General features: G+C 45.5%; 1 protein-coding gene across 1 annotated transcript in view; it reads left to right on the top strand.

The window, feature by feature from the left end:
• LOC311102016 (glutamate receptor 4-like) overlaps window positions 1-27,173 on the top strand; it is a gene marked incomplete at its 5' end in the record, with an annotated part of 129,655 nt that overhangs the window by 67,703 nt on the left and 34,779 nt on the right. Inside the window, 8 exons of the mRNA XM_084143237.1 lie at window positions 2,520-2,572; window positions 2,674-2,805; window positions 3,822-3,875; window positions 4,448-4,606; window positions 15,734-15,901; window positions 15,973-16,077; window positions 16,172-16,282; window positions 23,907-24,113. Coding sequence (XP_083999363.1) covers window positions 2,520-2,572; window positions 2,674-2,805; window positions 3,822-3,875; window positions 4,448-4,606; window positions 15,734-15,901; window positions 15,973-16,077; window positions 16,172-16,282; window positions 23,907-24,113 — 989 coding nt within the window. The remainder of the gene's footprint in view (window positions 1-2,519; window positions 2,573-2,673; window positions 2,806-3,821; window positions 3,876-4,447; window positions 4,607-15,733; window positions 15,902-15,972; window positions 16,078-16,171; window positions 16,283-23,906; window positions 24,114-27,173) is intronic.

The following is a 27,173-nucleotide window of genomic DNA, read 5'->3' as shown; positions in this document are numbered from 1 at the left end:
GAGAGGAAAGAGGAGAGAGGAGAGAGGAGTGAGGATAGAGGAGTGAGGAGAGAGGAGAGAGGAAGGAGGAAAGAGGAGAGTGGAAAGAGGAGAGAGGAGAATTGAATGGATGGAGTGGGCACTCTACACAGTTCAACCCAGTCATTAACATGTCTCAACCCAGTCATTCACACAGCTCAACCCAGTCATTCACACAGCTCAACCCAGTCATTAACATGTCTCAACCCAGTCATTCACACAGCTCAACCCAGTCATTCACACAGCTCAACCCAGTCATTCACACAGCTCAACCCAGTCATTCACACAGCTCAACCCAGTCATTCACACAGCTCAACCCAGTCATTAACACAGCTCAACCCTGTCATTCACACAGCTCAACCCTGTCATTCACACAGCTCAACCCTGTCATTCACACAGCTCAACCCTGTCATTCACACAGCTCAACCCAGTCATTCACACAGCTCAACCCAGTCATTCACACAGCTCAACCCAGTCATTAACATGTCTCAACCCAGTCATTCACACAGCTCAACCCAGTCATTCACACAGCTCAACCCAGTCATTAACACAGCTCAACCCTGTCATTCACACAGCTCAACCCTGTCATTCACACAGCTCAACCCTGTCATTCACACAGCTCAACCCTGTCATTCACACAGCTCAATCCAGTCATTCACACAGCTCAACCCAGTCATTCACACAGCTCAACCCAGTCATTAACACATCTTGTTACTGAACTAACTGTAACTGTGACTGTGATTATCTGTGGAGAGGCTGACTGAGGTTAAAGTGAGCCTGTTCTCCTTGATGCTGTGTGTGTTGACAGAGTGGACACAGCTGATGCCCTCCACTCCGGACTATCGTCATGGGAATACTCAGCACGGAACCCTAAACCAGACATTCCCACATCCACACGCCATGCCAGGATCTCTATGCCCTCTGAGTGGCTAGCAGTGCCAGTCCCACCACACATTGCATTTTCTCAGTGTGTGTGTGCCTCCCTTCTGCCAGTCTCTCTGTGGCCCGGCTTGGCTAGGTCAACACCAAGGGGATTGGAGGTGCGGTTTCCGCTTCACTCACCCGTGCTCCGCAGAGGCAGGGCCGTTCATTAGCATTTCCCATCAGCCCCGTGCTGTCGGCAATGTGGTGGAAAATGGGCAGTAAGAGGGATCTGTTTTATGCTCCGTGCTCTGCAGACTGCAGGCGGGGCACACACACACACTCAGATTTAGGTTCTGCAGCTACTGAGGGTTCATCTGTTGTAAAGCATTTGAAACTGGGAGGAAGGCACATAGAAACACACTGAGGTTTTTGTAGGCCTACATGCGTGTGAGACTGGGAAGCTGTGTGCCCATTGGTTGACAAAAATCAGTTCCCAAGCCTTCTTTTATGTGTTCATGTGTCACCTGACATTTTGGGTCTATAAAGCTGTTTTATTTTGTCATTTTTAAATGTTTCCTGTTGTCTTTTGTATAGTCAGGCCTAGGCTCCGGCCAGGAGACACACACAGTCTGGACACAGACACACAGACAGACTGACTGACAGACTGACACACTGTTACACAGTCTGGACACAGACACACAGACAGACTGACTGACAGACTGACACACTGTTACACAGTCTGGACACAGACACAGACAGACAGACAGACAGACAGACAGACAGACAGACAGACAGACAGACAGACAGACAGACAGACAGACTGACTGACAGACAGACAGACTGACACACTGTTACACAGTATGGACACACAAACACACACACACACAGACAGACAGACAGACAGGACAGCCACACTGTTAAATAGTGTGGACACAGACAGACACAGCTATAATGTTAGATAGTCTGGACACAGACAGACAGACAGACAGACAGACAGACAGACAGACAGACAGACAGACAGACAGACAGACAGACAGACAGACAGACAGACAGACAGACAGACAGACAGACAGACAGACAGACAGACAGACAGACAGACAGACAGACAGAAAGACAGGCAGACAAACAGGCAGACACACAGACAGGCAGACAGACAGGCAGACAGCCACACTGTTAACCTCCAACTGAGGAGTGTTTACACAGGGACAGCTGTTGTTGATGGCTGCTGGGAGTCTTTGGGGGGAGCTGTGGACATAATGATGGAAGCATCAGGGTGAGAGAGACAAACAGGGGGGTGATGGAGACAGGAACAGACAGCAGAGGTGTCAGAGACAGGCGATCAGGACAGTACCTTTGGAGCGTGACGGGTACTGTAACGAAGGATTGCACTAGACAGACAAGAAGGAAGAGGGAAGGAGTGAGGACGCGAGGGAAGGGGCGTCTGGGATTTGGAGTGTTTTGCAGTGTCTCTGTTTAGTTTGATTGTTCCAAGACACTGTTTCTGTTGACTTCATTTGATCTATTTGTTTTATCTTCAGCTTACATTTTCTGGAATGTTATTTTTGTGGCCTGGCTGGCATCTCTCCAGTTTGATGATGTCTGAGTGGTTGTCTTTGTGTCTCTGATCTGTTGTATAGGTTACGCCATCCTACAGGCAATCATGGAGCGAGCAGGTCAAAACGGTTGGCAGGTGAGCACCACATGGGCGCATGCACGCAAACACACACACACACACACTCACATATACACACACGGACACAAACACAGGTTAATTGCTCTGTCTCTGTGCAGGTGAGTGCCATCTGCGTGGAGAGTTTCAACGAGGCAGCGTACCGTCGTCTGCTAGAAGACCTGGACCGCCGGCAGGAGCGGAAGTATGTCATCGACCTGGAGCCTGAGAGACTGCAGAGCATTCTAGAACAGGTGAGTCTGAAAGACTGCAGAGCATTCTAGAACAGGTGAGTCTGAAAGACTGCAGAGCATTCTAGAACAGGTGAGTCTAAGAGACTGCAGAGCATTCTAGAACAGGTGAATCTGACAGACTGCAGAGCATTCTAGAACAGGTGAGTGATTAGAGACTGCAGAGCATTCTAGAACAGGTTAGTCTGAGAGATTGCAGAGCATTCTAGAACAGGTGAGTCTGAGAGACTGCAGATAATTCTAGAACAGGTGAGTCTGATGAAAGAGTGCAGAGCATTCTAGAACAGGTGACCACAGAACTCAACCTCACACACCCTTACACCCTCACACACACACACACACACACACAATCTCTCTCTCAGCCTTGTGGCTGTTCATGCGCATTAGTACCCCTTTCCTCCTCTCTTCACTGAACGCATCTACTGATGGCCAGACTGTGACTCTGACAGTTGAGACAGGTGTTTCTGTCTGCCTCTTCTCTGCTGCTGTCACCTTTGACCCCAGCTCCAGGGTAACGTCTCATTGGTCAGCCATCTGTCACTACTTCCCTGTGCATGCATCATTTCCTCTTCTGGCCCTCTTCTGGCCAGGTCTCCCTTCCTGTCTACTGGTCTGACATATATGGGCAGACACACACTAGCAGCTACACGCACACACACAAACACACACACACACACCTGTGCGGTGGTCTGCCCAGGAACAGCTGGCTCAGTAGTATTGGCATGGATGGCATCATCAGTCTGACAGAGACTGCTCTGTTTCTGTTTGTTTCTCTCTCTCTCTCTCTCTCTCTCTCTCTCTCTCTCTCTCTCTCTCTCTCTCTCTCTCTCTCTCTCTCTCTCTCTCTCTCTCTCTCTCTCTCTCTCTCTCTCTCTCTCTCTCTCTCTCTCTCTCTCTCTCTCTATACCTCTACCAGGATAGCCATTCAATTTCTTCTCTTCTTTTCTCCCCTCTCATCTCCTTTCTTTCTCCCCTCTTCTCCTCCTCTATTTTCCTCTTCTCTTCCTCTCTTTATTCAGGCTGTTAGTGTGGGGAAACATGTCAAAGGCTACCATTACATCTTGGCCAACCTGGTAAGTCTGTGTGTGCCTTCTTAAGAGTGCATCCCAACAGTCTAAAGTGGTTTCCTTTCCTTGTCTGCTCCGCTCCTGCTCTCCTTCATCTGTGCTAACATGAACCAACTGAACAAGCGAAAACAAATACCCCTGTCCCTATCCACATGATGTGTTTTTTAGATTAGTGCAGATGAAAGAGAGGATATGAGGATGAGGAGAGGAAGGGGGAAGGTTGTGGTATGTACAGAGGGGTTCAGGCAGGTGGCTGTGGTTTACCTTGTCTATGAGGAAAATGTGAGTCAACTCTGAGCCAGACAGACAGACCCATGCCTTTGTGAGGAGAACGGTTTGAAGGCACTTCAGACAGTGCATTCCCTGTCACTCTTCGTCCCCCACTCTCTCTCTCTCTCTAGCTTGGGAAGAGAAGGTACATCCCTGTCTCAGAGAGTTCATGTTCAGGCTTGGCAGGCCAGGTTAATCTTCAAATGCAGTTGCGCCTAACACCCCTCTCTCTCTCTCTCTCTCTCTCTCTCTCTCTCTCTCTCTCTCCCTCTCTCCCTTTCTTCCTCCCCTGTCTCTCTCCCCTCCAGGGTTTTAAAGACATATCTCTAGAGAGGTTTATGCATGGTGGGGCTAACGTCACAGGGTTCCAGTTGGTTGACTTCAGTAAGCCCATGGTCCTCAAACTGATGCAGCGCTGGAACAAACTGGACCAGAGAGAGTACCCAGGCTCTGACATCCCACCCAAGGTACACACATGCGCACACACTCACACACTGCTGGGAGAGGATTCTAGAATCCTCTTGGAGATGAAACTATTTCCTCCTGTCACAGCTCTTTAGCCAATCAGACTGTGACTGAGAGGCAGCAGGAAACACTCCGATGCTGTTAGACACAGAATGGCAGAGAGCACACTTCCATAGTGTCCCCACACCTCTATCTTCTCTCTCTCTCTCTCTCTCTCTCTCTCTCTCTCTCTCTCTCTCTCTCTCTCTCTCTCTCTCTCTCTCTCTCTCTCTCTCTCTCTCTCTCTCTCTCTCTCTCTCTCTCTCTCTCAATTCAATTCAATTCAATTCAATTCAAAGGGCTTTATTGCCATGGGAAACATATGTTTACATTGCCAAAGCAAGTGGAATAGATAATAAACAAACGTGAAATAAACAATCAAAAATGAACAGCAAACATTACACTCACAAAAGTACCAAAGATATTGAGACATTTCAATGTCATATTATGTGCAAATGGTTAAAGTACAAAAGCAAAAAATAAATAAACATAAATATGGGATGTATTTACAGTGGTGTTTGTTCTTCACTGGTTGCCCTTTTCTTGTGGCAACAGGTCACAAATCTTACTGCTGTGATGGCACACTGTGGTATTTCACCCAATATATATGGGAGTTTACCAAAATTGGATTTGTTTTCGAATTCATTGTGGGTCTGTGTAATCTGAGGGAAATATGTGTGGAAGTGCAGCTCAGTTTCCACCTCATTTTGTGGGCAGTGTGCACATAGCCTATCTTCTCAATAGCAAGGATATGCTCACTGAGTCTGTACATAGTCAAAGCTTTCCTTAAGTTTGGGTCAGTCACAGTGGTCAGGTATTCTGCCACTGTGTACTCTCTGATTAGGGCCAAATAGCATTCTAGTTTGCTCAGTTTTTTTGTTAATTCTTTCCAATGTGTCAAGTATAATTATCTTTTTTTTTTCTCATGATTTGGTTGGGTCTAATTGTGTTGCTGTCCTGGGGCTCTATGGGGTCTGTTTGTGTTTGTGAACAGAGTCCCAGGACCAGCTTGCTTAGGGGACTCTTCTCCAGGTTCATCTCTCTGTAGATGATGGCTTTGTTATGGAAGGTTTGGGAATCGCTTCCTTTTAGGTGGTTGTAGAATTTAACATCTCTTTTCTGGATTTTGATTATTAGTGGGTATCGGCCTAATTCTGCTTGGCATGCATTATTTGGTGTTTTACATTGTACACCGAGGATCTTTTTTCACAAGTCTGCATGCAGAGTCTCAATTTGGTGTTTGTCCCATTTTGTGAATTCTTGGTTGGTGAGCGGACCCCAGACCTCACAACCATAAAGGGCAATGGGTTCTATAACTGATTCAAGTATTTTTAGCCAGATCCTAATTGGTATTTCGAATTTTATGTTCCTTTTGATGTCATAGAAGGCCCTTCTTGCCTTGTCTCTCAGATCGTTCACAGCTTTGTGGAAGTTACCTGTGGCGCTGATGTTTAGGCCGAGGTATGTATAGTTTTTTGTGTGCTCTAGGGCAATGGCGTCTAGATAGAATTTGTTTTCTGGAACACCATTATTTTTCTCTTACTGAGATTTACTGTCAGGGCCCAGGTCTGACAGAATCTGTGCAGAAGACCTAGGTGCTGCTATAGGCCGTCCATGGTTGGGGACAGAAGCAGCAGATCATCAGCAAAGAGTAGACATTTGACTTCAGATTCAAGTAGGGTGAGACCGGGTGCTGCAGACTGTTCTAGTGCCCTCGCAAATTTGTTGATATACAGCGCATTCGGAAAGTATTCAGACCTTTTGACTTTTTCCACATTTTGTTAAGTTACAGCCATATTCTAAAATGGATTAAATTGTTCCCCCCCCCCCCCTCATCAATCTACACACAATACCCCATAATGACAGAGCCAAAACAGGTTTTTAGAAAAAATTTATATTGTAAAAAACAACAACTGAAATATCACATTTACATAAGTATTCAGACTCTTTACTCAGTTCTTTGTTGAACCACCTTTGGCAGCGATTACAGCCTTGAGTCTTCTTGGGTATGATGCTACAAGCTTGGCACACCTGTATTTGGAGAGTTTCTCCCATTCTTCTCTGCAGATCCTCTTAAGCTGTCAGGTTGGATGGGGAGCTTTGCTACACAGCTATTTTCAGGTCTCTCCAGAGATGTTCGATCGGGTTCAAGTCCGGGCTCTGACTGGGCAACACAAGGACATTCAGAGACTTGTCCCGAAGCCACTCCTTTGTTGTCTTGGCTGTGTGCTTAGGGTCGTTGTCTTGTTGGAAGCTGAACCTTCACCCCAGTCTGAGGTCCTGACCGCTCTGGAGCAAGTTTTCATCACGGATCTCTCTGTGCTTTGCGCCGTTCATCTTTCCCTCGATCCTGACTAGTCTCCCAGTCCCTGCTGCTAAAAAACATCTCCACAGCATGATGCTGCCACCACCATGCTTCACCGTAGGAATGGTGCCAGGTTTCCTCCAGACGTGACGCTTGGCATTCAGGCCAAAGAGTTCATTTGGTTTCATCAGACCAGATCATTTTGTTTCTCATGATCTGAGAGTCCTTTAGGTGCCTTTTGAAAAACTCCAAGCGGGCTGTCATGTGTGTTTTAATGAGCAGTGGCTTCCATCTGGCCACTCTACCATAAAGGCCTGATTGGTGGAGTGCTGCAGAGATGGTTGTCCATCTGGAAGGTTCTCCCATCTCCACAGAGGAACTCTGGAGCTCTGTCAGAGTGACAATCGGGTCCAATCGTCACCTTCCTGACCAAGGCCCTTCTGCCCCGATTACTCAGTTTGGCCAGGCGGCCAGATCTAGGAAGTCTTGGTGGTTCCTAACTTCTTCCATTTAAGAATGATGCAGGCCACTGTGTTCTTTGGGACCTTCAATGCTGCAGAAATGTTTTGGTACCCTTCCCCAGATCTGTGCCTCAACACAATCCTGTCTCAGAGCTCTACGGACAATATCTTCGACCTCATAGCTTGGGTTTTGCTCTGACATGCACTGTCAACTGTGCGATCTTATATAGACAGGTGTGTGCCTTTCCAAATCATGTCCAATCAATAGATTTTACCACAGGTGGACTCCAGCTGGATGCACCTGAGCTCAATTTCGAGTCTCATAGCAAAAGGTCTGACTACTTATGTAGATAAGGTATTTCTGTTTATTATTTTTTATACATAACAAAAAAAATCTAAAACCTGTTTTTGTTTTGTCATTATGGGGTATTGTGTGTAGATTGATGAATAAGGCTGTAACGTAACAAAATGTGGGAAAAGGGAAGGGGTCTGAATACTTTCCGAATGCACTGTGTATGTTGCAGAGGGTGGGGCTCAAACTGAATCCCTGTGTTTTTTTGCAAATTTTTACCGCACACTTGTTGTTTGTGTACCTGGATATTATAATGTTGTATGGTTTTCCCCCCAACACCGCTTTCCATCAATTTGTATAGCATACCCTCATGCCAAATTGAGTCAAAAGCTTTTTTGAAATCAACAAAGCATGAGAAGACTTTGCCTTTGTTTTGGTTTGTTTGTTTGTCAATTAGGGTGTGCAGGTTGAATATTTGGTCTGTAATATGTGGTCTGTCGTACGGTACTTTGGTAAAAAGCCAATTTTACATTTGCTCAGTACATTATTTTCACTGAGGAAATGTACGTGTCACGCCCTGGCTCTGGGGACTCTTATATGTTGAGCCAGGGTGTGGATTTTCTATGTGTGATTTTCTATGTTGTGTTCTAGTTCGTGTTTTCTATGTTGGCCAGGGTGGTTCCCAATCAGAGGAAGCTGATTCTCGTTGTCTCTGATTGGGAACCATACTTAGGCAGCCTGTTGGCACTAGTTATTTGTGGGATCTTGTTCCGGAAGGTTTGTGTTGGTGTTATTTAACCTAGGACTTCACGTATCGTTTGGTTTGTTGTTTTTGTTCGTGTTGTGGTGTACTTAAATAAAAGATGTACGCATATCACGCTGCGCCTTGGTCCGCTGTTTATAACGATCGTGACAGTACGAGTCTGCTGTTAATGATAAGGATAATTTCCCCAAGGTTGCTGTTGACACATACTGTATCCCACGGTAGTTATTGGGGTCAAATTTGTCTCCACCTTTGTGGATTGGAGTGATCAGTCCTTGGGTCCAAATATTGGGAAGATGCCAGAGCTGAGGATGATGTTAAAGAGTTTAAGTATAGCCAATTGGAATTTGTGGTCTGGATACCAGCAACACCAAAGGCCTTTTTGGGTTGGAGGGTTTGTATCTTGTCCTGTAGTTCATTCAATGTAACTGGGGAATCCAGTGTGTTCTGGTAGTCTTTAATAGTTGATTCTAAGATGTGTATTTTATCATGTAAACTCAGCAAAATCATGTAAACTCAGGACCCTGTCTTTCAATGATAATTTGTAAAAATTAAAATAACTTCACAGATCTTCATTGTAAAGGGTTTAAACACAGTTTCCCATGCTTGTTCAGTGAACCATAAACAATTAATGAACATGCACCTGTGGAACGGTCGTTAAGACACTAACAGCTTACAGACGGTAGGCAATTGAGGTCACAGTTATGAAAACTTAGGACACTAAAGAGGCCTTTCTACTGACTCTGAAAAACACCAAAAGAAAGATGCCCAGGGTCCCTGCTCATCTTCGTGAACGTGCCTTAGGCATGCTGCAAGGAGGCAGATGTGGCCAGGGCAATAAATTGCAACGTCTGTACTGTGAGACGCCTAAGACAGCGCTACAGGGAGACAGGACGGACAGCTGATCATCCTCACAGTGGCAGACCACGTGTAACAACACCTGCACAGGATCGGTACATCTGAACATCACACCTGCGGGACAGGTACAAGATGGCAACAACAACTGCCCGAGTTACACCAGGAACGCACAATCCCTCCATCAGTACTCAGACTGTCTGCAATAGGCTGAGAGAGGCTGGACTGAGGGCTTGTAGGCCTGTTGTAAGGCAGGTCCTCACCAGACATCACCGGCAACAATGTCGCCTATGGGCACAAACCCACCATCACTGGACCAGACAGGACTGGCAGAAAGTGCTCTTCACTGACGAGTCGCAGTTTTTTCTCAACAGGGGTGATGGTCGGATTCGCTCGATTTGGAGGTGGAGGGTCCATCATGGTCTGGAGTGGTGTGTCACAGCATCATCGGACTGAGCTTGTTGTCATTGCAGGCAATCTCAACGCTGTGCGTTACAGGGAAGACATCCTCCTCCCTCATGTGGTACATTTCCTGCAGGCTCATCCTGACATGACCCTCCAGCATGACAATGCCACCAGCCATACTGCTCGTTCTGTGCGTGATTTCCTGCAAGACAGGAATGTCAGTGTTCTGCCATGGCCAGCGAAGAGCCCGGATCTCAATCCCATTGAGCACGTCTGGGACCTGTTGGTTCGGAGGGCGAGGACTAGGGCCATTCCCCCCAGAAATGTCCGGGAACTTGCAGGTGCCTTGGTGGAAGAGTGTGGTAACATCTCACAGCAAGAACTGGCAAATCTGGTGCAGTCCATGAGGAGGAGATGCACTGCAGTACTTAATGCAGCTGGTGGCCACACCAGATTACTGACTGTTACTTTTGATTTTGACCCCCCCTTTGTTCAGGGACACATTATTCAAATGTCTGTGGAACTTGTTCAGTTTATGTCTCAGTTGTTGAATTTTGTTATGTTCATACAAATATTTACACATGTTAAGTTTGCTGAAAATAAACGCAGTTGACAGTGAGAGGACGTTTCTTTTTTTACTGAGTATCTGTTCTTTGTTCTTTGTTTTAGAGCCAAAAAGAGATTGGAGAAGTGGTTTATCAACACATCTCAGTTTTGGACAGATTACTCTTCGTGATGTTGTTGGTTTAGTGTGTTCCAATTTCCCCAGAAGCGGTTAGATTCTATGGATTCTTCAATTACATTGAGCTGATTTCTGACATGCTGTTCCTTCTTTTTCCGTTGTGTATTTCTGTATTGTTTTAGTGATTCACCATAGTGAAGGCGGAGGCTCAGGTTTTCTGGGTCTCTATGTTTTTGGTTGGATAGGTTTCTCAATTTATTTCTTAGGTTTTTATATTCTTCATCAAACCATTTGTCATTGTTGTTAACTTTCTTAGGTTGTCTGTTTGACATTTTTTGATTTGATAGGGAAGCTGAATGTTCAAATATGCTGTTTAGGTTTTCTACTGCCAAGTTTACACCTTCAGTCTCTCTCTCTCCATATCTCCATAGTTGTCCATCTCAGCATTAAATATTCATCAAGCACGCTTTGCCCTAGGATGACTAGTTCTGCCCTAGGATGACTAGCCCTGCCCTAGGATGACTAGCCCTGCCCTAGGATGACTAGCCCTGCCCTAGGATGACTAGCCCTGTCCTAGGATGACTAGCCCTGCCCTAGGATGACTAGCCCTGTCCTAGGATGACTAGCCCTGCCCTAGGAGGACTAGCCCTGCCCTAGGATGACTAGCCCTGCCCTAGGATGACTAGCCCTGTCCTAGGATGACTAGCCCTGCCCTAGGATGACTAGCCCTGCCCTAGGAGGACTAGCCCTGCCCTAGGATGACTAGCCCTGCCCTAGGAGGACTAGCCCTGTCCTAGGATGACTAGCCCTGTCCTAGGATGACTAGCCCTGCCCTAGGAGGACTAGCCCTGTCCTAGGATGACTAGCCCTGTCCTAGGATGACTAGCCCTGCCCTAGGAGGACTAGCCCTGCCCTAGGATGACTAGCCCTGTCCTAGGATGACTAGCCCTGCCCTAGGAGGACTAGCCCTGTCCTAGGATGACTAGCCCTGTCCTAGGATGACTAGCCCTGCCCTAGGATGACTAGCCCTGCCCTAGGATGACTAGCCCTGCCCTAGGATGACTAGCCCTGCCCTAGGATGACTAGCCCTGTCCTAGGATGACTAGCCCTGCCCTAGGATGACTAGCCCTGCCCTAGGATGACTAGCCCTGTCCTAGGATGACTAGCCCTGTCCTAGGATGACTAGCCCTGCCCTAGGATGACTAGCCCTGCCCTAGGAGGACTAGCCCTGTCCTAGGATGACTAGCCCTGCCCTAGGATGACTAGCCCTGCCCTAGGAGGACTAGCCCTGTCCTAGGATGACTAGCCCTGCCCTAGGAGGACTAGCCCTGTCCTAGGATGACTAGCCCTGTCCTAGGATGACTAGCCCTGTCCTAGGATGACTAGCCCTGCCCTAGGAGGACTAGCCCTGCCCTAGGATGACTAGCCCTGCCCTAGGATGACTAGCCCTGCCCTAGGAGGACTAGCCCTGCCCTAGGATGACTCTCTCTCTTTCTCTGTCTGTCGTTCTCTGTTCTCTCTCTATATATCTGTTCTCTGTCTCTTTCTCTCTGACTGACTTTCTCTCTCTCTCTAGTTCCCCTGCCCTAGGATGACTAGCCCTGCCCTAGGAGGACTAGCCCTGTCCTAGGATGACTAGCCCTGCCCTAGGAGGACTAGCCCTGTCCTAGGATGACTAGCCCTGTCCTAGGATCCTGCAGGTTCATGCTCTACAACATTCGGAGAGTGCGACCCTGCCTTACACAGGAAGTGGCGCAGGTCCTGGTCCAGGCACTTGTCATCTCCCGTCTGGACTACTGCAACTCGCTGTTGGCTGGGCTCCCTGCCTGTGCCATTAAACCCCTACAACTCATCCAGAATGCCGCAGCCCGTCTGGTGTTCAACCTTCCCAAGTTCTCTCACGTCACCCCCCTCCTCCGCACACTCCACTGGCTTCCAGTTGAAGCTCGCATCCGCTACAAGACCATGGTGCTTGCCTATGGAGCAGTGAGGGGAACGGCACCTCTGTACCTTCAGGCTCTGATCAGTCCCTACACCCAAACGAGGACATTGCGTTCATCCACCTCTGGCCTACTGGCTCCCCTTCCTCTGCGGAAGCATAGCTCCCGCTCAGCCCAGTCAAAACTGTTCGCTGCTCTGGCACCCCAATGGTGGAACAAGCTCCCTCACGACGCCAGGACAGCGGAGTCACTCACCACCTTCCGGAGAAATTTGAAACCCCACCTCTTTAAGGAATACCTGGGATAGGATAAAGTATTCCTTCTAACCCCCCCCCCCCCCCCCCAAATTGTAAAGTGGTTATCCCACTGGCTATAGGGTGAACGCACCAATTTGTGAGTCGCTCTGGCTAAGAGCGTCTGCTAAATGACGTTAATGTGCCCTTGAGCAAGGCACTTAACCCTAATTGCTCCTGTAAGTCGCTCTGGTTAAGAGCGTCTGCTAAATGACTAAAATGTAAATGTAAATGTTCTCTGTTCTGTCTGTCTGTCTGTCTGTCCTCTCTCTCTCTTTCTTGCTCTTTCTCTCCTTCTCTCCCTCTCTCTCTCCGCCTGTTCTCTCTCCCAAAGTCTGGCTGTTATTTTCTCTCTCTCTCTGTGATAGCTTCAGAATGGTGTGAAATGTTTCACCCTGATATTGCTGTTAATTGTCTATCCTAATTTTCATATTTACATGATAAATCCTTGTTAAAGGATGGTCTTCCACTGATGAGTGTACACAATCTCAGATCCTAGTTAGTGTGAGTGTGTTTGTGTGTTTGTGTGGGTGTGGGTGTGTGGGTGTGTGTAAGGAAGTGGCGGTCAGTGCTGTTTAAGATGAGGGAGGACGATTTTCTTTCATGAGCATGGCCATATTTCTATTACAGCATATTGGATGACTCTCATTCATATTCCATTCACCCAGTTCAATGTAACAGCGATAGGTTTAAGCTACTACATGATACTCTAACTTTCCCTATACCCATCATGAGGTTGGTACAACCTAGCCTATGAAAGAAAGTTTACAATGTAGGTGCACACAGGTCTAGAGACAAATTTGAGGTGGCAGACAGTGACACATGGACAGACAGTGACATTCAATACTGCCTTGCACACTCTTGCCTGCATCTAGCTGATATTGGGTGTAATCGTTAGTCCAACAGTTGCAAATGAGAGTTTCTATTGGACAAATTCAGGTGTGTTTATCTCCGTTTTGTTCCGTTTAAGAACGTTTTTCAACGGAATTGGCAGAATGAATACACACCTGATCACGCATAAACAGAGTTCACTTTCATAGCAGCCACATTGTATTCCTTCTCAGATCTATCTACGCGCTGTCCTCCTCTCACCTCTTCCCTTCACTTGTGGACTTCAATGCACAACACATCAGCTGTATGTGACCAGGCGAAAAAAACTTTCCAAGCCAAACCATATCGTAACCGCTACACACAGCCTACATCATTGTCACCATATTAGCTAAAGTAACGTCATAGTCAGCATAGCTAATAGAACTAACGTGTTAGTAAACCCGCTACAACTATGCAGTATCGTTAGTGTACAGTCAGTAAGCAGTTACACCAGTGGGCCCCGGTGGCAATAAATTAGTAATACCAAAAGCTTACCTTGACTGGGAAGAGTTCCAGTGTTGTGTTAGAAAGTCATAGCCAGCTAGCTAACATAGCATCCCTCTGAGCAGGGTGTTTCAGTAGGCTAAACTAGCTAGCTGCATTTGCTAGCTAAGTAAGTGAAACTGAAAGTGAAAGAAAATGACAATGTCTCTCTCTCTCTAGTTCTCTCTTGCTTCTCCTTCATTTTGGAATAAATTAATTTGTTCAACACATTTTATACACTGCAGTGCTAGCTAGCTGTAGCTTATGCTTTCAGTACTAGATTCATTTTCTGATCCTTTGATTGGGTGGACAACATGTCAGTTCATGCTGAAAGAGCTCTGATAGGCTGGAGGACGTCCTCCGGAAGTTGTCATAATTACTGTGTAAGTCCATGGAAGGGGGTGAGACCCATGAGCCTCCTAGGTTTTGTGTTGAAGTCAATGCACCCAGAGTAGGACGGAAGCTAGCTGTCCTCCGGCTACACCATGGTGCTACCCTACAGAGTGCTGTTGAGGCTACTGTAAAACTTATTTGCAAAATAGTGTGTTTTAATCAGTGATTATATTTAGTATAGTTTTATCTAAAAAATGATAACTTACAATTTACATTTTTATGAAATTCACTGAGGAGGATGGTCCTCCCCTTCCTCCTCTGTGGAGCCTCCACTGGTGTAAGGGTAGTGAGATTTTGAGTTTGTCATTCTCAGCATTATGTTCCTGGAATACGCTATGAAACCAAATGTAATTCGCTAACATCAAACCATTATTGGAGACACCTTTCAAGACCAAAATAACTAACATTTCACTATTCTGTCAGCAGGATACAGATGCTTATGGCATTAGTAAATGACAAGGACCTTTCTGTACAATTAAATGGGCAGCTTTATGTATTAACATCAATCACAATCAATTAGAATGTTAGAACAAAGAATAGGGTGTGTTTTATTAATACCTGTCAAAGAGTATGAAGACTTCCAGTGTCACAGTAGAACAAGCACGTCGGTTCTCAAAGAAAGATAGAAGAAAGCCTTGAGAAAAGATGAAGGGAAGATCGTGAAAACGACATGGTTTATAACCACCCCAACACACACTGAGTGAGTAAGAAAAGAGAGACATGTCAGAGTGACACAGACCTGATGTGAAGTGTGTCCCCTGAGTTTATCATCACCTCATCTTTCCTCTCCTCTCCTCCTCTCCTCCTTTCCTCATCTCCTCCTCTCCTCCTCTCCTCCTCTCCTTCTCTCCTCCTCTCCTCCTTTCCTCCTCTCCTCCTCTCCTCTATCAGTTTGGTCTCTGTCTTGATGTGAATGTTTCCTGCTGTGGGTTTGACGGCCTCTGTAGCAACGTGTGTGTGTGTGTGTGTTGATGTGAGGGCTCCCTGCTGTGTGTGTATTGCTGTGTGTCTTACGTGTTACAGAGCTGTCAGTCAGATAAACCTCCTCTGAAGACCTCCTCATCTCTCTCTTAAATCATTATCTTACTGCCGCAGATGGGTCTCATGGGGATCCATTCATTCACATAGATGGGACTTATTTCATAAATTTCTAATCCAGTGGATTGTCAAGAGAGGAACCCACAGCATGAAACAGGCATTTCCTGATTCCAAAAACAGGAATCATCAAGTCTATTATAGGCGCTACGCTGTTGATGTAAAATAATCTAATCTAATCCTTACTTTCTCCCTCCTCCTCCTCCTCCGCCTCCCCCTCCTCCTCCTCCTCTTCCCTCTCCTCTCTCCCCAGTACACCTCGTCTCTGACGTATGATGGAGTGTTGGTGATGGCCGAGGCCTTTAGGAACCTGCGTCGTCAGAAGATTGACATCTCCCGTAGAGGAAATGCTGGAGACTGTCTGGCCAACCCCGCTGCTCCCTGGAACCAGGGCATAGACATGGAACGCACACTCAAACAGGTATTCTATGGTTGTATGTGTTCCTTATTGTTCTCCGTTCTGACCTGTGTTCTCTGTTGTCCTGTCTCCAGGTGCGTATCCAGGGTCTAACAGGCAACATCCAGTTTGACCACTATGGCCGCAGAGTCAACTACACCATGGACGTGTTTGAACTGAAGAGCAACGGACCACAACGGGTAGGAATAGACACACAGGCATGTTGGAGAAATGATTTTGGTTGTATGAAAATACAGTTTTGTCTGGTTTTAACCCCTCCCCTGCCTCTCTCAGATTGGCTACTGGAACGACATTGACAAACTGGTTCTGGTCCAGAATGAGGTGCTGTTGTCCAATGACAGCACAAACATTGAGAACAGAACAGTCGTCGTGACAACTATCATGGTAATGTACTCCTCTGGCTCCTCTCCTTTCCTCAAACACACAGAGGATGCATCCCAACGGTCTAAAGTGGCTTTCTATCCTCAAACTCCTGTCCATCTGTACTGATATGAAACAACTGGACAGGTGGAAAGTCAATGTGCTGTAGGAATCGACTTTGCTGTTTTCTCAAATCAGTACAGATAACAGAGAGGAGGATTTGTTTCACTGTTGAGATGCCACATTGAAGCAGAGAGCAGAGCACCCACAGTGCCTCTAGTGGTCAGAGCTGGTAGTGACACCCGTGTGTTTGACAGATCAGTGTCCCTAAGGGTATTGTAGCAGTACCAGGTCATAGTGAGGGAGGTTTGAGTAGGGGGCTGTACGAGAGGAATCCGACTTGTCACTGGCAGGTTGTCTTTATATTTATTTTGTTTTCATTGACGTCACCTGTCAAGTGTGAAAGAGAGAGGAGTTTTAGTCCTTTTACCTTTTACCGTGTGTCGTCCCCCCCCCCCACTCTCTATCACTCTCTTTCCCCCTTTCTCTCTCTCCCTCCCTCCCCCACTCTCTCTCTCTCTCTCTCTCTCTTTCTCTCTCTCCCTCCCTCCCCCTCTCCCTCTCTCTCTCTCCTTTCCTCCCTCTTTCTCTCTCTCTCTCCCTCCCTCCCCATCTCCCTCTTTCTCTCTCTCTCCTTCCCTCCCCCTCTCCCTCTTTCTCTCTCTCTCTCTCCCTCCCTCCCCCTCTCCCTCGTTCTCTCTCTCCCTCCCCCTCTTTCTCCCTCCCTCCCCCTCTCCCTCTTTCTCTCTCTCCCTCCCTCCCCCTCTCCCTATTTCTCTCTCTCCCTCCCTCTCCCTCTCCCTCTTTCTCTCTCTGGATGATCTATGCCCCTGTCAGATGGCCATGGCTATTGTTACCTCAGCCACCTCCTCCTCTTTGCAGCCACTGATGAGGAAGCGTCTGTTACAACACTGAAGACTTACAGTAAAGACAGACAGACAGACAGACAGACAGACAGACAGACAGACAGACAGACAGACAGACAGACAGACAGACAGACAGACAGACAGACAGACGGGAGATGGACTCACAGAAGGACTCTCAGACTGACATACAGAGCCACTGAGACTCTAGCTCTCTATCGCTCTGTAATTCTATTGCTGCGGCATTGAGAGATGAGGAATCCCAGGAAGACCTACAGATGAAGCGCCCGGCAGGCCACTCTATCTATCTATCTATCTATCTATCTATCTATCTATCTATCTATCTATCTATCTATCTATCTATCTATCTATCTATCTATCTATCTATCTATCTATCTATCTATCTATCTATCTATCTATCTATCTATCTATCTATCTATCTATCTATCTATCTATCTATCTATCTATCTATCTATCTATCTATCTATCTATCTATCTATCTATCTATCTATCTATCTGTCTGTCTGTCTGTCTGTCTGTCTGTCTGTCTGTCTGTCTGTCTGTCTGTCTGTCTGTCTGTCTGTCTGTCTGTCTGTCTGTCTGTCTGTCTGTCTGTCTGTCTGTCTGTCTGTCTGTCTGTCTGTCTGTCTGTCTGTCTGTCTGTCTGTCTGTCTGTCTGTCTATCTATCTATCATTCTGCTTTGTCATGACTTCGCTTTTTCTTCTCTGTGCGGGAACTGTAGACACAGGATGGAGTACAAAAACTTTGAATATTTTGGGAATAATTTTTTTGGATGTTCTGGGAATTTGAAAGGAATTGTGTCCCATAATGGTTAGAAAAAGACACACACAGATTAGACAGGAGCCAGTGGTACAGAAACACACACAGATTAGACAGGAGCCAGTGGTACAGAAACACACACAGATTAGACAGGGGCCAGTGGTACAGAAACACACACAGATCAGACAGGAGCCAGTGGTACAGAAACACACACAGATTAGACAGGAGCCAGTGGTACAGAAACACACACAGATCAGACAGGAGCCAGTGGTACAGAAACACACACAGATCAGACAGGAGCCAGTGGTACAGAAACACACACAGATTAGACAGGGGCCAGTCGTACAGAAACACACACAGATCAGACAGGGGCCAGTGGTACAGAAACACACACAGATTAGACAGGGGCCAGTCGTACAGAAACACACACACCCACACAGAGTGCATACACCATCACACACACATTCACACACTGCATACTGTCTCACAGATGCATACACAAACATACCCCAACACACTGACATAATCACAGTCTCACACAAACACACCCTGACAGTCACAAAAACACAATCTCAAAGTGTATGCATGCATAGACACACCCTCACTTAGAGAGACCAGAAGTCCCCACAAGAATAGTAAACGAACAAAAAATTTGACCAACTGGGGATATTTTGTTAGTCCCCTCGATGTCAAATGCTATTTCTAGGGGGTTTAGGGTTAATGTTAGAATTAGTGTTAGGGTTAGAATTACGTTAAGGGTTAGGGTTAGGGTTAGGATCTAAGGTTAGGTTTAGGGTTAGGAGCTAGGGTTAGGTTGAGGTTTAGGGTTAAGGTTAGGTTTTTTGGTTAAGTTTAGGGTTAGGGTTAGGGATAGGTTAAGGGTAAGAGTATGGGTTTGGGTTAGGTTTAGGGTTAGGTGTTAAGGAAAACATAGGATTTTGAATGGGACTGAATTGTGTGTCCCCACAAGGTTAGCTGTACAAGACTGTGTGTGTGTGTGTGTGTGTGCGTTTGTGTGTGTGTGTGTGTGTGTGTGTGTGTGCGTTTGTGTGTGTGTGTGTGCCATATGCAACGTGTTGTCTGTGATAGCTGTATTTAATGTTCCATCACCATGAGGACATGCCTGTTAGCCCCCACTGCTGACAGTCATCACATGACATCACGCCCCCAGCAGATAGCAGCTCCAGGTATTCTGTTTCTATGGTGTTCTCTAAAGACTGCACCAGGGCTGCTGTTACTGCATGGTCTCCCATCATCTATCATTCATCTACATTGTTCTAGTCTAGATGCATATGCAGCTAAAGTCTGTTGTCCCTGATGTTGAAGTTTGAGGAACTCTGGTAAACTTATCATGTTGTACTGGATATTGTATTGGCTGGCTGCATAATTAAGATCATGGTTGCGGTCAGTTCCATTTTTAATTCGGGTCAATTCATAAAGTAAATCAAATTCCAATTCTACATTTTTCAAATTGAACATTTCCTGAATTGACTGGAATTTAAATGGAATTGACCCCAACCCTGATTATGAGCTCTCTCTTTATGGTGCATCTGTTGTTGTTCCACTGTTTCATGTCTTATCTATCTGAACCCTTCACCACTAAAGCCTCTCTCCTCTCTTTTCTCATTCACCCCTTTACCCACTCTTCTCCCCCATAAAACCACTCTCTCTCTCTTGCCATCTCTCAGCCCTCTCCTTCCTCCCTCCTCTCTCCCTCTTCCATTCTCATGTAAGACATCTGACGTGTTGTTCAGCATCAGAGAAACACTTTGTTCAAACACACGCCCAGTATCCCTCCATGCACCTGCCCCGAGACTAAACACACCGCAGTAACACACACACAGACACACACACACTGTGACAAAAGAGTCTGCTACAAACTGATAACAAAACTTAAAGGGATTTAAACATGAAGTAACCCACTGTTGGTAATACCCCCAGCGGTTTGTGTGTTTGTGCATGTGTACTATCACTGCTAAACGCTCTACAAAGTCATCTATTCTGATGTCAAACTGTTTGCCTTATAATATGCTAATATTTTCAGAAAAGTGAGGCAGGGTTAGGAAGAGACTAATCCAGAGTCATAAGTAGACCAAAATCAAGCTGAGCCAATGTTCTATCTACACCATCTGTTCTCTAGATCCTCATGTACACTACATTACATTAGGGTTACATTTTAAGATCGTCAATTTTGTACCATCTAATAAAATGGAATAACATCTTCACAACAGATGGCATGGAATATTAACTTTTGATGGGATATGATTTTGGTATTGTCTATGCCTTTAAGACCTAACTATAGTCTGACGGTTGGAACAGCACAGCTATGTTTGGGAGAATCTCTGACTGTGTTTGTGACTTCATTAAGAGTGATTAATGTTGAGTTAATGGAGAGAGAGATCTCAGGGGCCTGCTAATGTGTGTATGATAATGAGATTTAGAAAAATAAATGTGCTTTGACGCTTGGACAACATGTACAAATGTGACAAGATTATGCGTTAAGATAATGTACATTCTATTAATGTTTAGACACTTCATAAATGCAAATACAGTGGGGAAAAAAAGTTTTTAGTCAGCCACCAATTGTGCAAGTTCTCCCACTTAAAAAGATGAGAGAGGCCTGTAATTTTCATCATAGGTACACGTCAACTATGACAGACAAAATGAGGAAAAAAAATCCAGAAAATCACATTGTAGGATTTTTAATGAATTTATTTGCAAATTATGTTGGAAAATAAGTATTTGGTCAATAACAAAAGTTTCTCATTACTTTGTTATATACCCTTTGTTGGCAATGACACAGGTCAAACGTTTTCTGTAAGTCTTCACAAGGTTTTCACACACTGTTGCTGGTATTTTGGCCCATTCCTCCATGCATATCTCCTCTAGAGCAGTGATGTTTTGGGGCTGTCACTGGGCAACACAGACTTTCAACTCCCTCCAAAGATTTTCTATGGGGTTGAGATCTGGAGACTGGCTAGGCCACTCCAGGACCTTGAAATGCTTCTTACGAAGCCACTCCTTCTTTGCCCGGGCGGTGTGTTTGGGATCATTGTCATGTTGAAAGACCCAGCCACGTTTCATCTTCAATGCCCTTGCTGATGGAAGGAGGTTTTCACTCAAAATCTCACGATACATGGCCCCATTCATTCTTTCCTTTACACGGATCAGTCGTCCTGGTCCCTTTGCAGAAAAACAGCCCCAAAGCATGATGTTTCCACCCCCATGCTTCACAGTAGGTATGGTGTTCTTTGGATGCAACTCAGCATTCTTTGTCCTCCAAACACGACGAGTTGAGTTTTTACCAAAAAGTTCTATTTTGGTTTCATCTGACCATATGACATTCTCCCAATCCTCTTCTGGATCATCCAAATGCACTCTAGCAAACTTCAGACGGGCCTGGACATGTACTGGCTGAAGCAGGGGGACACGTCTGGCACTGCAGGATTTGAGTCCCTGGCGGCGTAGTGTGTTACTGATGGTAGGCTTTGTTACTTTGGTCCCAGCTCTCTGCAGGTCATTCACTAGGTCCCCCCGTGTGGTTCTGGGATTTTTGCTCACCGTTCTTGTGATCATTTTGACCCCACGGGGTGAGATCTTGCGTGGAGCCCCAGATCGAGGGAGATTATCAGTGGTCTTGTATGTCTTCCATTTCCTAATAATTGCTCCCACAGTTGATTTCTTCAAACCAAGCTGCTTACCTATTGCAGATTCAGTCTTCCCAGCCTGGTGCAGGTCTACAATTTTGTTTCTGGTGTCCTTTGACAGCTCTTTGGTCTTGGCCATAGTGGAGTTTGGAGTGTGACTCTTTGAGGTTGTGGACAGGTGTCTTTTATACTGATAACAAGTTCAAACAGGTGGCATTAATACAGGTAACGAGTAGAGGACAGAGGAGCCTCTTAAAGAAGAAGTTACAGGTCTGTGAGAGCCAGAAATCTTGCTTGTTTGTAGGTGACCAAATACTTATTTTCCACCATAATTTGCAAATAAATTCATTAAAAATCCTACAATGTGATTTTCTGGATTTTTTTTTCTCAATTTGTCTGTCATAGTTGACGTGTACCTATGATGAAAATTACAGGCCTCTCTCATCTTTTTAAGTGGGAGAACTTAAACAATTGGTGGCTGACTAAATAAAAAATTTCCCCACTGTATATGCACATATGCTTGATTATACCTTGAGATCCGTGTGAGTAACTCAGATATTCACACAAATCTCCCATTTACATTGACTTACAGTATACACACCTCAAGTTAGGATATAGCCCAGTATGGCTTAAGAGTTGGTACTTTTGTGATATCATTCTAGACCAATGGTATGTAACTGATACTACTTTTGGGACATCATTCTAGACCAATGGTATGTAACTGATACTGCTTTTGGGACATCATTCTAGACCAATGGTATGTGACTTTTGTGATATCATTCTAGATATGGTATGTACAGTAACTGATACAAGGTCAACGTGTAACTGATACAAGGTCAACGTGTAACTGATACAAGGTCAACGTGTAACTGATACAACGTCAACATGTAACTGATACAACGTCAACGTGTAGGAACGTCAACGTATAACTGATACAACGTCAACGTGTAACTGATACAACGTCAACGTATAACTGATACAACGTCAACGTGTAACTGATACAACGTCAACGTATAACTGATACAACGTCAACGTATAACTGATACAACGTCAACGTATAACTGATACAACGTCAACGTATAACTGATACAACGTAAACGTGTAACTGATCCAACGTCAACGTGTAATTTATCCAACGTCAACATGTAACTGATACAACGTCAACGTGTAATTTATCCGACGTTAACGTGTAACTGATACAACGTCAACGTATAACTGATACAACATCAACGTGTAACTGATACAACGTCAACGTGTAACTGATCCAACGTCGACGTGTAACTGATACAACTTCAACGTGTCTCTAAAAATGTTTTGTATTTCCCCCTTCTTTTTAATTTTGCAAAAATGTACTGTTTAATCTGATGTGACCTATTTACCTGTACGCTTTATTCTGGCAGGTTCCTTGGTGAGCCAGGGATGGAGTCTCTTGAAATGTATCCATTTCACTTGTAAATTAACATCATAAATGAAAATGTGTACATCTATTTGATTTGAAATGTATTTCATATAGTGTTTATACAGCTCTTTCAATTAATTTGATAAATGTATAAACCATTTGAAAGCCTATGAGTGTGAATACTATATTAGTTTCTTTCATTTGAATCTGGGAGTGTAATCTGTTACGTCAGAGGATTGTTCTGTAGACTAGAGGAAGGGGCCTCAGGCCTTCTACCACCTGGGTTTCTCTCTGGAACTACAAGCTCCTGATGGATGTGTGTGTCAGTCAGTGTGTGTGTGTGTGTGTGCTTGCCTGTGTGTGTGTGTGTTCTTACTGCTAATTGCTCCTGTTTGAGGTGTAAAGGTTTTCTCTCCAGACAGAGAATACAGCTTCCCTATGTATCTACCTCCAGACCTGCTCCCTCTCTGCTCTATAGCTGCTTACCTATCTCTTCTACCTTTCTGTTGTTCATTTGTTCTTTTTAAGATAGATCATCTGTGTGGAGTCAGCCTTTTTCTCCCAGAGGAGATGCTCAGTCTTAGAGGGAAGCCAGGGAACATAAACTTGGCACCAGTCACAGACCATGAGGATATAACACACTGCTCCTCACACCGTGGCCTTTTAAAATGTGCTGTATTATTTTATTTGGTTGCCATAAAATGTATCTTCTGTCTCCATCACTGTAATCCTGTCATCCAGTGGAGGCTTTGGCGCTGGCTGTATGCCATTCAAAAAGCTCCTCCGTCTCCAGAAGAAATCCCTGATTTGTTAGTCAGTGGTCAGTGTGAGTTGATTGGTCAGTTTGACCTCCCCGCTCCCCCCTCTCTGTCTCTGATTGGTGTGTTTGTGGGTGTAGGAGGGTCCATATGTGATGCTGAAGAAGAACTGGGAGATGTTTGAGGGGAATGACCAGTTCGAGGGCTACTGCGTGGACTTGGCCTCAGAGATCGCCAAACACATCGGCATCAAGTACAAGATTGCCATCGTCCCCGACGGCAAATACGGAGCCAGAGACCCCGAGACCAAGATCTGGAACGGCATGGTGGGAGAACTGGTCTATGGGGTAAGGATGGAGGGAAGGAGGGAGGGATATATAGAATTTACATCTTATCTTTGGAGTTTGATGTAATTATACTTATCTTTGGGGTTAGGAGAGTTAGATACTACTAAACAAAGTGAATCTATATTGTTAGATACTGTCAAAGTACTTTTTAATAGACAGACAAGCCATTTAAAAAATGTTTTAAATTAAGCAGGGGCTGCAGCACCCACAGCACCCCTACCTCCCACATCATAAAGCAATGTTTCTTAATCCTGGTCCTGGGGACCCAAAGGGATACATTTAGTTTTTGCCCAATCACTACAGACCTGATTCCACTAATGAACTGATCATCAAACCTTTCATTAGTGGAATCAGGTGTGTAGTGCTAGGCCAAAAACAAACATGTACACCCTGTGTCCCCAGGACCAGGATAAAGAAACACTGTCCTAAAGAACACAAACTGTGATCATGATCTCTCAGAATAGTTAGTCTTTAACATGGTTCTCTAACCCAGGGGTGGTAAAATATCTATCCAATATCCCGCTGCATTGAAAATATGGTACTGTAACTGACCCTGTGTATATATACAGAACACACCTTGGGCTGGGGACAATAAAAGGCCACTATTAAATGTGCAGTTTTGTCACACAACAAAATGCCACTGATGTCTCAAGTTTTGAGGGAGCGTGCAATTGGCAAAGTGACTGGAATGTCCACTAGAGCTGTTGCCAGAGAATTTAATGTTCATTTATCTACCATAAACCGCCTCCAACGTCGTTTAAGAGAATTTGGCAGTACGTCCAAACAGGCTCACAACCGCAGACCACGTGTAACCACATCAGCCCAGGATCTCCACATCCGGCTTCTTCACCTGCGGGATCGTCTGAGACCAGCCACCCGGACAGCTGATGAAACTGTGGGTTTGCACAACTGAAGAATTTCTGCACAAAATGTCAGAAACCATCTAGTTTTCATCATCCTCACGAGGGTGTTGACCTGACTGCAGTTCAGCGTCATAACCGACTTCAGTGGGCAAATGCTCACCTTCGATGGCCAGTGGCATGCTAGAGAAGTGTGCTCTTCATGGATGAATCCCGGTTTCAACTGTACCTGGCAGATGGCAGACTTATGGCATCGTGTGGGCGAGCAGTTTGCTGATGTCAACGTTGTGAACAGAGTGCCCCATGGAGGCGGTGGGGTTATGGTATGGGCAGGCATAAGCTACGGACAACGAACACAGTTGCATTTTATCGATGGCAAGAGATACCGGGAAGAGATCCTGAGGCCCTTTCTTGTACCATTCATCCGCCACCGTCACCTTATGGTTCAGTATGATAATGCACGGCCCCATGTCACAAGGATCTGTACACAATTCCTTGAAGCTGAAAATATCAAAGTTCTTCCATGGCCTGCATACTCACCAGACATGTCACCCTTTGAGCATGTTTGGGATGCTCTGGAAAGAATGTATACAACAGCGTGTTCCAGTTCCCAACTATATCTAGCAACTTCGCACAGCCATTGAAGAGAAGTGGGACCTTTCTTCCACAGGTCACAATCAACAGCCTGATCCACTCTATGCAAAGGAGATGTGTCGCGCTGCATGAGGCAAATGGTGGTCACATCAGATACTGACTGGTTTTCTGATCCACGCCCCTACTTTATTTTTTAAGGTATCTGTGACCAACAGCGCCGGAGAAGATGGCTGCCGTTTTACAGCCCTCTAACCAATTGTACTATTATGTGTGTTTTTCCGCGTTATTTGTAATTTATTTTGTACATAATGTTTCTGCCATCGTCTCTTATAACCAAAAAGAGCTTCTGGATATCAGGACAGCGATTACTCACCTCGTATTGGACGAAGATTTTTTCTTCAACGAGGCGGCCGCGAAGGATATCATACAGACACCCGACAAGGCCCAAATCCCCGTCATTCGCGTGAGGAAGAGACGGAGATATTGTGGACGTAGATCGGGGTGCCTTGTAAGGATCCGACGGCGAGCGAGTAAACTGCCTCTTCCATCAATCCTATTAGCAAACGTTCAATCATTGGAGAACAAATTGGACGACTTAAGATTACAGTTATCCTACCAACGGGACATTAAAAACTGTAATATCTTATGTTTCACCGTGTCGTGGCTGAACGACGACATGGATTTCATACAGCTAGCGGGCTATACGCTACATCGGCAGGATAGAACGGCTGACTCCGGTAAGACAAGGGGTGGCGGTCTGTGTATATTTGTAAACAACAGCTGCTGCACAAAATCAAATACTAAGGAAGTCTCGAGGTTTTGCTCGCCTGAGGTAGAGTATCTTATGATAAGCTGTAGACCACACTATTTACCAAGAGAGTTTTCATCTATATTTTTCATAGCTGTCTATTTACCAGCACAAACCAATGCTGGCATTAAGATTGCACTGAATGAGTTGTACAAGGCCATAAATCAACAGGAAAACGCTCATCCAGATGCAGCGCTCCTAGTGGCCGGGGACTTTAATGCAGGGAAACTTAAATCCGTTCTACCTAATTTCTACCAGCATGTTAAATGTGCAACCAGAGGAAAAAAAACTCTAGACCACCTTTACTCCACACACAGAGACGCATACAAAGCTCTCCCTCGCCCTCCATTTGGCAAATCTGACCATAACTATATCCTCCTGATTCCTGCTTATAAGCAAAAACTAAAGCAGGAAGCACCAGTGACTCGGTTAATAAAAAAGTGGTCAGATGACGCAGATGCTAAGCTACAGGACTGTTTTGCTAGCACAGACTGGAACATCTTCCGGGATTCTTCAGACAGCATTGAGGAGTACACTACATCAGTCACTGGCTTCATCAATAAGTGCATCGATGATGTCGTCCCCACAGTGACCGTACGTACATACCCCAACCAGAAGCCATGGATTACAGGCAACATCCGCACTGAGCTAAAGGGTAGAGCTGCCGCTTTCAAGGAACGGGACTCTAACCCGGACGCTTATAAGAAATCCCGCTATGACCTCCGATGAACCATCAAACAGGCAAAGAGTCAATACAGGACTAAGATTGAATCATACTACACTGGCTCTGACGCTCGT

This window comes from Coregonus lavaretus (genome assembly GCF_964263955.1).
Source record: "Coregonus lavaretus genome assembly, chromosome: 26".
Taxonomy (NCBI): Eukaryota; Metazoa; Chordata; class Actinopteri; order Salmoniformes; family Salmonidae; genus Coregonus; species Coregonus lavaretus.
This window is presented reverse-complemented; position numbering and strand designations above follow the sequence as displayed.